This window comes from Pholcus phalangioides, unplaced genomic scaffold, assembly GCF_987345545.1.
Source record: "Pholcus phalangioides strain wild (caught in Gottingen) unplaced genomic scaffold, Ppha-v1.0 ptg000015l_1, whole genome shotgun sequence".
Classification (NCBI taxonomy): Eukaryota; Metazoa; Arthropoda; class Arachnida; order Araneae; family Pholcidae; genus Pholcus; species Pholcus phalangioides.
In genome coordinates, this window is record NW_028301608.1 from 115,452,598 (window position 1) to 115,465,660 (window position 13,063).

A 13,063-nucleotide genomic window follows, 5' to 3' on the forward strand; every position below is an offset into this window, starting at 1 on the left:
ACTTAAGTGGCCCAGACACATTTCCAGATCACAAATCACTTAAAATATCCGCGGAACATTTAGAGATCACTAAAGTGGCCCCACCCTCGCCCATCGATGCTGACGTATTACTTGAATGATCCCATACCTATGCCAAATTTGCCGTCAGGAGTTCTCTTCGTTTGATGATGGGTATATGCAACTCTCACGACTGGAGAAAGGTTGAAGATCCCTGCTCTAAGCCATATGCTAAACCCATGGGCCCGCTCTCCAAATGTAGCCCTCAGGGTTATCTGATGTTGCCCGCCACCTCAAACCTAGTTTTGTAAAAAAAAAGAACTAAAGCAGCACATTTACAGATCGCTGGAGTGACCCGTAGCACAGTTCCAGAGCATTTAAGCTCCCCGAGTCACATTCACAGGTCACAGCACAATTCCATAACACTTACTTAAGAGCTCCGTGGCACAGTTAGAGATCCTTTAAGTGACACGTGACACAGCTTTAGACCACTTAATCGACCCGCAGTTCAGTTCTACATCACTCAAGTTATCCGCGCACATTCCCAGATTACTCGAATGATCCGTGACTTAGTTACGGATCACTTGAGTGACGCGCGGCACAGTTCCAGAGCACTTAAGTGGCCCGCAACACATTTATAAAACATTTCATTGGCCCGGATACATTTCCAGATCACTTGAAGGATCTTTGGAAAATTTAGAAATTGTTAAAGTGGATGACTTGTCTACTATTGTTAGTAATACAATTGTTAAAGTGGACTACAGAGGATTTATCTTGTCACTAAGTGATGAATAAAAATGTGCCGTTTAGTTCGTTTTCACAAAATTCGGTTTGAGGTCACGGGCCAAATCAGATGACTCCTACGGGCCACATTAGGCCTGCGGGCCATGGCCCCCACATGCTAGTGCCGGGCCCCCAGGCCAGGATTTGCGGGGCCCCCTACACCCCCCCCCCCCGAAAAATTTTGTGCACCTCCTTTGAGAAAAGATTATGGTGTATTTTTTCAGTAAAAAAAAAAGAAACCCCTTTCGGGAAGGAAAAAAAAAAAGAGAAAATCCTGCATACGATACGACATTTGTATATGCAGCAAAACATCGCTACAACGATAATCGATAGTGAATACATCTACAATGATATTTTTTTCAAATCTTGTTTGGAATTGCCTGGCTCATGGCCCCCACATCCTGAAGCAGGGCCCCTAGGCTGGGATCTTTTACGGGGCCCCCGATCAGACTTTCACGAGGCCCCCTTTATGATGAATTTATAGCGCGAAAAAACAAAAAATGATTAAAATCCTCCCGGGCCCCGGGGCTGGAGCCTTGTCAGCCCACCCCTTGTGGGGGCCATGCTGCGGGCCGTGCGCTGAGCATGCATGAGAACTATAGCTTTTATTTTCTCAGTGGCTCGTAAAAACATTCATTGTCAATATTTTATTGTTTTTTTACTGTCTTTTTTATTTGTAATTTAAATTTATAAATGGCTATATAATTTCGCATAGGCTAGTTGATACAGCAGTTACAGCATGCAAGCATTCCTCTCCCTCAAACTGGGCCAGATTTCTGCTTGAGCAAGAGTGGCATTTGCCCAGGATACCATGATTTTGTGGGGTCGGGGGTTCCCACTTAAACCTTAATATGGTTCAATAATGTATGGTAACATACATAACATGTTACATGTACGCGAGTTGTGGGGCATAGATGGCTTTCCCCTCTCCCTCAAGAAACCTAAAATTCAATTTTTCATAAATACTTTCATGAAAAAAAATCAAAAAAGCCTTTTAAATGCTATTTTAATCAATGTCTGCTAATTTAAATGTTTTTTGAAGGTATAACATGTGTGCATAAATGGGTTAGTTGTATGTGTGATAAATTTTATAAGCTCTGTTAATCACGAATGATACGATATAGATAAGACATGTGAAAACAGCCAGATGATGCTTTCCCCCAGGTTCATTTTCTGTCCGATGATAAACAATACGAGCATCTTAATTTTTTCAGTTCTTTTTTCAACACTCTATAATTACTATTATTAATTTATTTCCCGTAATTATGGCAAGAACGACAAGCTGTTTATGGCTGGTCCAAGTATTAATAGCCCTTGTTCACGTGTGCCATTGCAAGACAGTTTCTTCGGGAAACCCTGTCGAAAAACCTCTTCACGTAGGTTCTTTTAATATTCAGAAATTGGGGAACAGCAAGCTCGCAAATAAGAAAGTCATGGACATTGTCAAACAGGTAATTATCGTCCTTTCCTTCCATTCAGGATGAAAATGGTTTTGATTCCTCATCAGACGTCTAAGAGAAGGGGGTTCTCAACCAGGGGTTCTTCCTTACGAAGATTTTAGGGGGTTAGTAAGATTGAATGAGAAAATAATTGACAGTGTTTTTACATTACTACATACTGAATAATATTTTTTTAAGGGGCGTTCATTTTATTGGTACAGTGTCCGCGGCGTACAAAAAGTTGAGAATTACTGTCTTACAGCAAAGGTTCCAAAAATTTAAAGGTCGTGGAGTGATAGTAAACAATCTGATGTACACCAGAAAGCTCCCCCCACTTCCGTTACTTTCACTTAGAAGGAAAAGGTCCCAAGGTATCATCCTAAAAAATTATGAAAAAATTTAAGTACTCCCAGAACGCGGGACCCAGTTTGACCACACCTTCCACACATCTCTAGGGGCGACTCTGAAGAGGATCTAGCTATTGCCCGAATTATTATCGCTATCACTTATAACCGTACACGAATCTCGTAAACATGCCTTCGAGAAATTTCTAATGAATTTGGTTCTGCTGCAAAGTGGTAGCGGTGGTGTGGCTTTAACGTATTCATGTTGTCAGAGTAATGCGTTCTCTACGTTCTGGTGGTACTGCTATCTGTTGAGCAGGAGGTAGTAAATTGTAACACAATTGACAGGTTTAAAAAAGAAATACGATAAACATGTTGGGGTAAATCGAGAAGCTATCCATTCTTAGAATAAGACAACCATAAGTATTCTTTATGGGTGTTGTATAATATTTTATCATGTGTATATAATGTTTATAATTTGTGTTAATTGCATTTTTAATTGGGTTGCTGTATTTTTGAAATACATGACAACCATATTTGTTATGGGCAACTTTTTCTCAGCCAACTCGTTGGGCATTTTGCCTGTTGTGGCGTTGTATTTATATATATTATATTATATATATTGAATACTGCCCGGACGACTGCAAAAAAGCCTTTTCTCTGTTAGCTGGTAGTCACATTAAACGTGACTCGACCGCTTGCTACTGCATTTATAACCAAACGCAGCATGCATACAGATGGCAGCAGCAGGATTCAATCAAATCAGTCAGTCACAGGCATGAAAAAAAAAAATCGCATCTCAATCTTAACTTTTTTTTTTCAAATTTGCCGTAGAGATATGTTTCTTTATGTAAAAAAAGTGAATTTATTTGATTTTTATTTATGTAAAGAAAATTGAAATGGTAAAGATTATTTTATTGATAGGTTTTGACACGTTACGATCTGGTTCTTGTTCAAGAAATTGTAACGACTGATGAATCACTCATGAAGACATTAGTGGAGAATTTGAACAGGTAAATCCGTGATCTCTACCTCCGACATTCAAAAGTATCAATGCATGATTTTTGTGTTTAGAGTGCTACGTGTGTACACTTCGGAAAGTTCAATTTTGCGTAGTTTTCTCTTCCCCATCGTTCATAACTCCTCATAATATCTATCACAATTAAGGCAATTTACCCTCAAATGCAGATCCCAACTTTGACTTGATGGGGGGGGGGGGCCCTGGGCAAAAGAGGTATTCCCACTCCCCCCCCCCCTTACTCCTCGACTGTGGTCGAAGGAAGGGGGGGAAATAATACGTATACGTAAGCAAATACAATACACGTTGATTGTAAAAACATTAAAAATAGGATATGTGCACTATTTTAAATAAGAAATGTAATGAAAAATTCCCCCCATATTGGAATATTTTACAATAAATGTTTCTTTTTCCGCACTCTTATATGAGCAAAATAATTGACAATGTCATCAAAATCTAATTTTTGAGTTATCCCTTTTTCAATACACAATAAAGCTAAAGAGATTACAGTTTTTTCTTATGAAAGACTTGAGCAAACTGATAATTTAATCCTTTTTAATAAGAAAAATTATCTTTCTCTTAAAAGATGTTCTGATATTGGTGACGTCAACGATGATTCAATGCTGTCTCAACATCTGGAAACGTCCCTTCTAAACCTCTAGCGTTATTTAACATTTGTGGCATTGTGTCACTATCCTGAACCAAGGATGAAAATTGTTGCAGTTCGTATTCATGAAGATTTGAGGGTTTCGTGATGATCAAAGCATGCAAACTTTCTTGTCATCGTTTCATAAATCATCGCACGGTCGAAAAGATGTGAAATTGAGGAATTGACACATTGAAACATTTTTTTTTCGTCGTGGAGTGAATATTGCAATAGGTACATTGTACATGCTGTGTAAAGTCTATCACTGACTGGTACAATATTAAAATTTGATATTTAATAGGGTTTGCTAAGAATGGGCACTTTGGAAATAGTATTATGTGATTTAGGAAAATTCTTTGATTTTTCACAAATCTTTCTACTAAATTAACCCATCGACGCCGGTTGGTAAGAAAATTTGCCATTCGACATTTTAATTGTTTTCTTTGCCAATAAATGGTGAGAGCGGTTTTCACTCAGTGTTTTTTTCTCTTTCTAAAAATCAAAGTCGTCTTTAGTGAGTTAAATTTATAAAAATTTGTAGTAAAGTATATAATATTATAAATTTTGGGCGCCCCTCAAAACATGGGACCCTGGGCAAATGCCTATGTTGCCCATGTGGAAATCGGGCCCTGCCCAAATGATTAGGGGTTTCCACATAATATTGTTGAAACCGAACACTGTGTGAAAAGTGTTCATTTGGTGTGGCCATCAGTTACTTGGATCGGAATTGCTAATTTTATCCTGTACAGCTAACGTTGTGGGCTTTTCCTGTGAACCTGACAAGGCATGCATTTTTAATAATGTTGTTCTTTGTTTTATGTGCTCCGTTAAGCATGGTCCCTGCTGAAGACAAGTATTTGATGGTCATCAGCGAAAGGTTGGGACGGGACCGAGCAAAAGAACAATACGCCTACATATACAAGTAAGTATGAAGTTGCGTTTCTAATTATGCAGTCGATTCCCGTTTTAACGAATAACGTTACAGTGAGAATCTCGTTTTAACGAAAACCTTTCCTATCTCCCAGATAGGAACAATTTAAAAATCTGTAATTCCTAACGGAGTGATTTCTCCGATCTCTTGGAGTTCCTTATAACGGGATTCGACTGTGCTACATTCTGAATATCTGAATATAGTGATTTGTAGGTGGTACCGAAGAAGACTCCATCATCACGCTTAGGAAGGGCCAGAAAACGGCTATGAAGGGTAAAGAAAGATCTTGTAGATAGAAGACGTGTGTGTTTTAGAAAAAAAAAAAAAAAGAAAGAAAGAAAATAAAATTAGGACATTTTTTTCAGACATTTGTAAGAAAAGAAAGGAATTTTTTTTATATCAGACTTTTAAGCATAGACTCAGCAAGCTCAAAGCATAACTCGACATGGCTATCACAGTACAACTTATAGCAGTGACACCAGTAATTTCACACTACAGACACCAATACACCAGCCAACGCAATCGTTTCGTGGGGGAAAACACAAAATAATTCACAGAATAAATCCTTACAATTGTCAGAATTAACTGAACAAAAGACACAAATGCTTTTCTTCTTCTTCAAGAGTACTTGTCTTAATTTTTAACATACTTCCTGTTAGCCCCTTAGAACCCACTTATCCATAAGGAAGCATTTTCAAGCATCCCCCTGTTATATCTGTCATGGCATTAATTTCTCTTTAACACTTAATACACAATACAATATAATACAGAAGCAAATTGTACTTTCGTTTTTTTAGATCAATCACTTGTTTTCAGTCAGTACAGAACTACATTATAAGTACTACACCAAGTACAAGCCAGTAAGATACAGTCACGCAGAGCAAAAATATATAGGTGAATAATATCTATAAGGCAAAAAAAAAAAATTAACCAGTAATTTTGAGTTCATTCGGGTTCATTCAGATATTGTCGCTATCTCCAAAAGACACAAATGCTTTTTTTCCTATTGCTTCAAACGAGATGAAATTCGGATAACAGGCAATATTAAATGATGCTCTGGCTAATATTTGAACAAAAAGTATTGAAACCTGCCCACACACAGGCCCCAAATCCTGCTGCAAAGCCCCTAGGCGGAGATCTTTAGCGGGCCCCTAGTCAGATTTTTCACTTGCTCTCCGTAACGAATTTACAGTGTGAAAAACAAAAAATGATAAGAATCGTCCCAGGCGTTGTCAGCCCCATCCTTGTGTGTGTGTGGGGAGGGGGCAGGGGTGGTGTGGTCATGCAAATCCCGCTTTAAATTTTCAATACATACATACAATTAGCTTGAGTTTTTTAAACATTCTCCGTTCACTAAACACGTTTTGATATCGTGGAGCCCACTGCACCGTGTACCCAGTGAAGTGTTAAGGTCCGGGGTCCCGAGAGAAGAGGGGACCTAACGAAAATGAGATCTGGTTGAAACTTTTAAGAATTTTCCTAGCAGGGCTTTAGAAAAATCACTTAGCCCGATTGCCCATGATGCTCTTAAAAGGTCAGTATCGACGACCCCCCCACTTTTTTTTAGATTCTAAAATGTATTGTTTCTTTACAATTTGCATGTCATAAAATATTGAATAATTCACTATTTCACAGCGCAAAATGTGTCATTTATGCAATGGAAATTATCCCGTGGAAACCCCCCCCCCTCCCTACGAAGTACTCACGGACCCCCCCCCCTGGGGGGCTTGTGGACCATAGGTTAAAAACCACTGTCATGTGAGCATGTAATCCTCGATCCAGGCCCCTAGGCAGAGATACCCCCAGGTCATGTTATATCATGACAATTTTTATAAACAAAGGAATAGGGACCCATTCTGGCCCCAGCCCGGGTGTTGAGGCCCTGCCAACCTTTCACATTCGGAAGGCTATGGACAAAAGAATGCATTTTGTCTGGTGGAAGTCTTCTTGGAATATTCACCACTTCTAATGGGATCACTTATAATAAATGACTCTAGAATCACACGTTATGATTCTGGAAACAATTATAATGATGTTGGAATCACGTATTATGATTCTAGAGTATTTTCAAATGATTATGGAATCATCTATTATGATTCTGGATTATTTTCAAATGATTATGGAATCATATTATGATACTGGATTATTTTCAAATGATTCTGGAATCATATTATGATTCTGGATTATTTTCAAATGATTCTGGATTATTTTCAAATGATTCTGGATTATTTTCAAATGATTCTGGATTATTTTCAAATGATTCTGGATTATTTTCAAATGATTCTGGAATCACATATTATGATTCTGGAAACAATTATAATGATGTTGGAATGACATATTATGATTCTAGAGTATTTTCAAATGATTATGGAATCATCTATAATGATTCTGGATTATTTTCAAATGATTATGGTATCATCTATTATGATTCTGGATTATTTTCAAATGATTCTGGAATCACATATTACGATTCTGGATTATTTTCAAATGATTCTGGAATCACATATTATGATTCTGGAAACAATTATAATGACACCTGTAATGATTCTGGAATCACATATTATGATTCTGGAAACAATTATAATGATACCTGTAATGATTCTGGAATCACAAAATTATCCCTGTAATGATTCTGGAAACAATTATAATGATACCTGTAATGATTCTGGAATCACAAAATGATCCCTGTAATGATTCTGGAATCACAAAATGATCCCTGTAATGATTCTGAAATCACTTATGACTCTCGAATGGCATATTACGATTTCAGAATCACATATGATGATTCCTGGCATTTCATTACTTCTTATCATAAATTTCAGGGATAAGAAACTGGAATATCTCGAAGGGAAGGCTTATCCCGATGAAGACGACGACTTCATGAGACCTCCGTACATCGTTCATTTTTCAACGCCCACGTTGCGTAAGTTTCGGTAAATCATCGATTCCATCATATCATTAGGCAAATTAATAATAGTAACGGGTGTATATGGTAATTGGCAGTGACGTAATCGTCGTCATCATTTTACAGGGGACACGAAGTCCTTGGTAGCCATTGGTATTCATACTCAGCCAAAGAATGCAGCAAACGAGACCAGCGCTCTGGCATCGGTTTACGATTACGCGGCCAAGCTTTACAAACAGAAGGTGAGTATTTCGATTGCCATATGGAACTGTTTTAATATGCGGGAAAAATTTAAAATCCATCTTGATCGGTGTTTAGTTGTATGGCGTTTTCGTCACCAAAAGTTTCAGAGAAAAATACGATCACTACATTGTCTTCCAGAGACCTGAATAGGACAGTGATTCTCGACGTTTAAAAGGCCACGGCCAGGTTGATTTCTTTTTTGTGAGTAGAAGGCCCGTTCATACATACGCCTAATGGGAAATAACTGACGAAAAGTGAAACAGTGAATCACTCACAGCCCGGTTTGACTTATGGCAGGGGTCCGGTGGTTGAGAAACACTAGAATAGGATATGGCTTCCACACATGGTAAAGACCGTCAGGGCATTGGATAAGCGCTTGTCCAGAGCTTGCAAGCACATGCGTGAGTAAATGAGCGACTTAGAGCGTGAATGACCAGAAGAATGACTGAATGACTTAGCATGTGTTAGTGCGTAAATGATCAAAAGAGTTATCTAGATGGGAAAAACTTTAAGAGGTGGTGGTAGTACACATAAAAACAAACAATTTTCATCGAAGAATGCATGGTCTAAAATTAAATGCAAACGTGCTACAAGTCACAAATGTTTTCGGATTGGGCAACCACCTGTGGGGAAAACGCTCACCGTATATTCGTGCTTCCTCTGTGGTACTTCCGTTTGCAGCTCTGTAAATGAAATGCATGCCCACCTTTTCAGTATTACTAAAGTGCACCATTATCCCGTACGTTACAACTGTTAGAACTGTTGCACGCTGGAATAACTTCACAGGGCTTGTGTCCGCTCCTTTTATTCACTGTGATGCAGATTTGCATACGGTTTCTTCTTCTTCTCCTCCTCCAGGTTACATTTGCATGCATGGTGTTCTTTTTCTCCCGATAAATATCAAGAAGAATGCCGTTTTAACGCGCTGTCGCGTTCGCCTTTCATGTAAGACCGTGCATTCTTTGATGACAATTGTTTGTATTGGTGTGTATTATCATCTATTAAAGTTTTTCCCATCTTTTCTGAGTCACCCTGTATAAAGCAAGGAACAATGTCTGGGAGTGACTAAAAGAGTGACCTAGACAGTGTGCAAGGATGTGAGTGAGTGGCCAAAACTGTGTGCAAGCATGTGAGTGAGTGACCAAAACTGTGTGCAAGCATGTGAGTGAGTGACCAAAACTGTGTGCAAGCATGTGAGTGAGTGACCAAAACTGTGTGCAAGCATGTGAGGAACCAAAAGCGATGTGCCAGCATGTGAATGTCTAAGAGTGACTTTAGTGTGAGCATGGGAGTGAGAAAAAGAGTGACTTAGAGACACTCTGCAGGAGTGAGGAGGGGCAAGCCGGTCATAGTATAGGGGAGCGAATTCGGAACAAGAGTAGCCAATGAAAATTAGACTAGAATGGGAGAAGGTCGGCAAAATTCGTGTAGCCCACAGGCGGCCATAAATGTGTTTCTGCGTGGACCACGGGTTAAAAAACACTAATAAACCACGCTTTTCATCACTGAACGCAGTGAGTATGTTCAGCCGCTGTGGTGGTCGAGTGGTCATAGTGACGGACTCGAATCGTGGGGACCCGGGTTCGAGCCCCACCGTCACCACTGTGGTGGTTGGCTGAAGTTGGTTTTCTATGGTTCCCAACTTCGAGGCGCAAATGCGAGTCCATCTCCCTGTTAAAAAGTCTAGCCACAGAGAGCAACAGGTCTATAAACAAGTACAAATATTCAGTCATTACACTTCACTTCTGAAATATAGATGGCAGCACTGAGAAATCATACGCACTCAGACTGTTAGGTACATACACTTCCAGCACAACTCACTAGGTATTAAATTGCCAATGGCAATAGACCTGAGTTGTGTTCGGTCTCTGAAAGAAAGCAAAAAAAAGTGAGTGTTCACGGTATCTGAAAGAAAAAGACCGTCTCTGGGTAAGTCAGGGGGCAGAATTCTAACGTGCATATTATGTGAGCATGTGCTCCTGGAGAAGTTGTTTGGCGTTTTTGTAACTAAAAGCTTTAGGAAAAATACGATCACTATAGCCCGTTTACACGGGAAATAGAAAAAGCGGGTGTAAAACTCGATGATGAGATTACTCTTCATTTCTTTCCTTACAAAGGAAAAAAAGTCGTCAAGCGGGTGCTAGAACTCCCAATGCTACCGCAATATTGCACATCTAAATGAGGCTTATATCGTTCTCCAGAGACCTCTGAATAGGTTATGGCTGCCACGACCGCCACAGAGTTAGCCGTGGAGGCAAGCGTGGATCCGAGGGGAGGGGTGTGGTGATCGCTTCTCCAAATAGCCGAATGATATGGGGTAAATTTGTCTATCTCGTAAAACATGGGATGATTTAATGCACTCACACAGAAGCGGATTTTAGTCGGTTGAGGTCCCGGACGGAGGCGAAAATATCTGGCTCCTTAAAGTAGAAAAAAGTTTGGGTTTTTCGGGGCTTTTCAAAATACGGGGTCTCCGGGCGCGCTCTGGCTCCATTCGCAGGCTGAAGATGCCCACCTCGACTTCATTCGCAGAGTCTTCAGTCGCGTCGAATCCGCGACGCGATGTGATAATCACGTCACTTCAGTGCAGTGTTTTTCGGCCTATACCGAGACGATTGGTAAGTATGCATAGTTACCGATTTATCACATTTACCGCTACATATCCAAGCGTAATGATGTTTCAGTCATAGATGGCTTGCGTGCAATAGGATATATTTATACATTTAATGATCATAATACATCGAATGCGCTGCTACAAGTTTATGCTCGACTACAGATACGACACGAGAACGTATGATTTCTAGTAAACGAAATCGGTCATTTAAATCGTTTTGCGCAATTTCAAACAAATACTAACTAATGAAGTAACATTCATTCAGCAGTTTGGATAGGGGAAGGTCTCAAGTACAAAACGCGACTTATTCCCATTTTGGTAGTTTACGACACAACTGCACACGTGTTCCTCCTGTTTAGAAATTTTTGAATTCGTCTCGGTACTTTTCTTCGGACGCTGTCATGAGAAGCATTTCCTCGTAATCGTCGAAGTTTGAAGCGTTCCCGTGTCCCTTGTATTTTGGTTTGAACGGCGGCTCAACCTGCGACGGCATGAATACACAAAAACAAAAGAGAGCTCAAATTATTATTCACAGAATCTAAAACTGTACAACAGAAAAATGAATATCGCCAGAAATTATTTCACAATCAAAATAAAAGAATAATTGCATAATTATCCAAAAAGAAATAATTTCACGATACATTGAGAAGGAAAGAAAATAATTTCAAAATTACCGAAATAAAAATAATTCAAGAATCATTTCAGATTAAAATTAACCTCAGAATTAATTAATTTAATCTGTAGTTAATCAGAAACTTTTTCAAAATTAGTGACAATAATTATTTCAAAACTTATCAAAATTGGTAATTAATTAAAAAATTAGTTTCAGAAAGTCTTTATTTATTTTTGTCTCTATTGAACTCGGAGCCCCATTGGCCCCCCTTCCTATTAAAATGTCTCTAAATTGCATGAGTTGGTGGACCGCTGGCTTCGTGGGAGTATTTTTTTTTTCGACCCGCCGTGTCTGAAAGGTTGAAGACCCCTGGCTTGAATCATACATGTTCAACCCATGGCCCATGGGCCGAATATGCCCCTCGGAGTCCTCTCATGTGGCCCACTACCTCTCTTAATGTTTTAAAAGTAAACTAAGTGACACGTACAGGTTACTCAAGTGCGTCCGAGCGGTGCAGTGGTAAGATTCTCGTCTTCCACCAATGAGAGTTGCCGTCAGGGTCCACTGGTTCGATTCCGGCGGAAGAACATAGAAAGCCAAGTTCTTTACCTACCGAGATTGGGGATGGCCACCGATAGATGGCGCCTTCATTCCCCACCCTTGGAAATTGGCGTGTGGCGATATGACCGGAGTGATGTGAGGTAAATTAATTTCCTTAAAGGTGACCCACGGCGTATTTCCAAGCCAAACAAGTGACACGTGACATACTTAAAGATCATCATAGTCTAAGCCAGGAGTGGCCAATTTCTTTCTGTTCGCGGGCCAACATAATGGTCAGCTATAGCGTCGCGGGCCGCATCAGTGGTGCAACTTCGGTGTATAAGCCGCTCCATTATTAATTGAATTAATCAGTTAGTTATTAAATTAATTTCGTCACTAGAAATAAGAAGTTTGTTAACCAAGAAATCTGCTGTTGGAACCGATAGTTCAAATAATGATCACAAATTTAATTTTTTCACGGTACTTTAACCTTGTCGCGGGTCGCACAAAATCCCTTCACGGGCCAATTGTTGGCCACTCCTGGTCTAAGTTATTTACAGATAAATTAAGTGACCTAGGGCACTGTAATAGATAACTTGACTGAGTGGTTCGTGGCTCGTTCTTATTCACTTGAGTTGCTCACGGCCCATTTTCAGATTATTTAAGTGACCTGCAGAGCACATTTACAGGTCAATCAAGGACCCGTGGCAAACTTACAGATCGGTTAAGTTACCCGTGGCATATTCCCAGACTACTTAAGTGACCGGCGGCAAATTTAGAGTTTACTTATGAGACATGGGCCACGTGACATTGGTAGATCACTTGAGTGACCCGTGGCACATTTATAAATTAATTATGTGGCCTGCGATATGTTTTCAAACCAATGAAGTGGCCCGCACTCTTCGAAAGTTTGAGCGCTTCTTGACTTGAATGAATTTTCTTTCTTATAATTGAAACTGTCGAAAAGATTACCTGTTTCATGAAAATGGC

The 13,063-nt window shown here is 39.6% G+C and overlaps 1 protein-coding gene across 1 annotated transcript in view; it reads left to right on the plus strand.

Annotated features, from left to right (window-relative positions):
* The first annotated feature begins 1,948 nt into the window (after nucleotides 1-1,948).
* The window catches only part of LOC149077662 (deoxyribonuclease-1-like), a 29,533-nt gene continuing 18,418 nt past the window's right edge, over nucleotides 1,949-13,063 (plus strand). Inside the window, exons 1-5 of the mRNA XM_089242873.1 lie at nucleotides 1,949-2,231; nucleotides 3,488-3,576; nucleotides 5,060-5,149; nucleotides 7,981-8,081; nucleotides 8,190-8,305. Coding sequence (XP_089098999.1) covers nucleotides 2,046-2,231; nucleotides 3,488-3,576; nucleotides 5,060-5,149; nucleotides 7,981-8,081; nucleotides 8,190-8,305 — 582 coding nt within the window. The 5' untranslated portion in view covers nucleotides 1,949-2,045. The remainder of the gene's footprint in view (nucleotides 2,232-3,487; nucleotides 3,577-5,059; nucleotides 5,150-7,980; nucleotides 8,082-8,189; nucleotides 8,306-13,063) is intronic.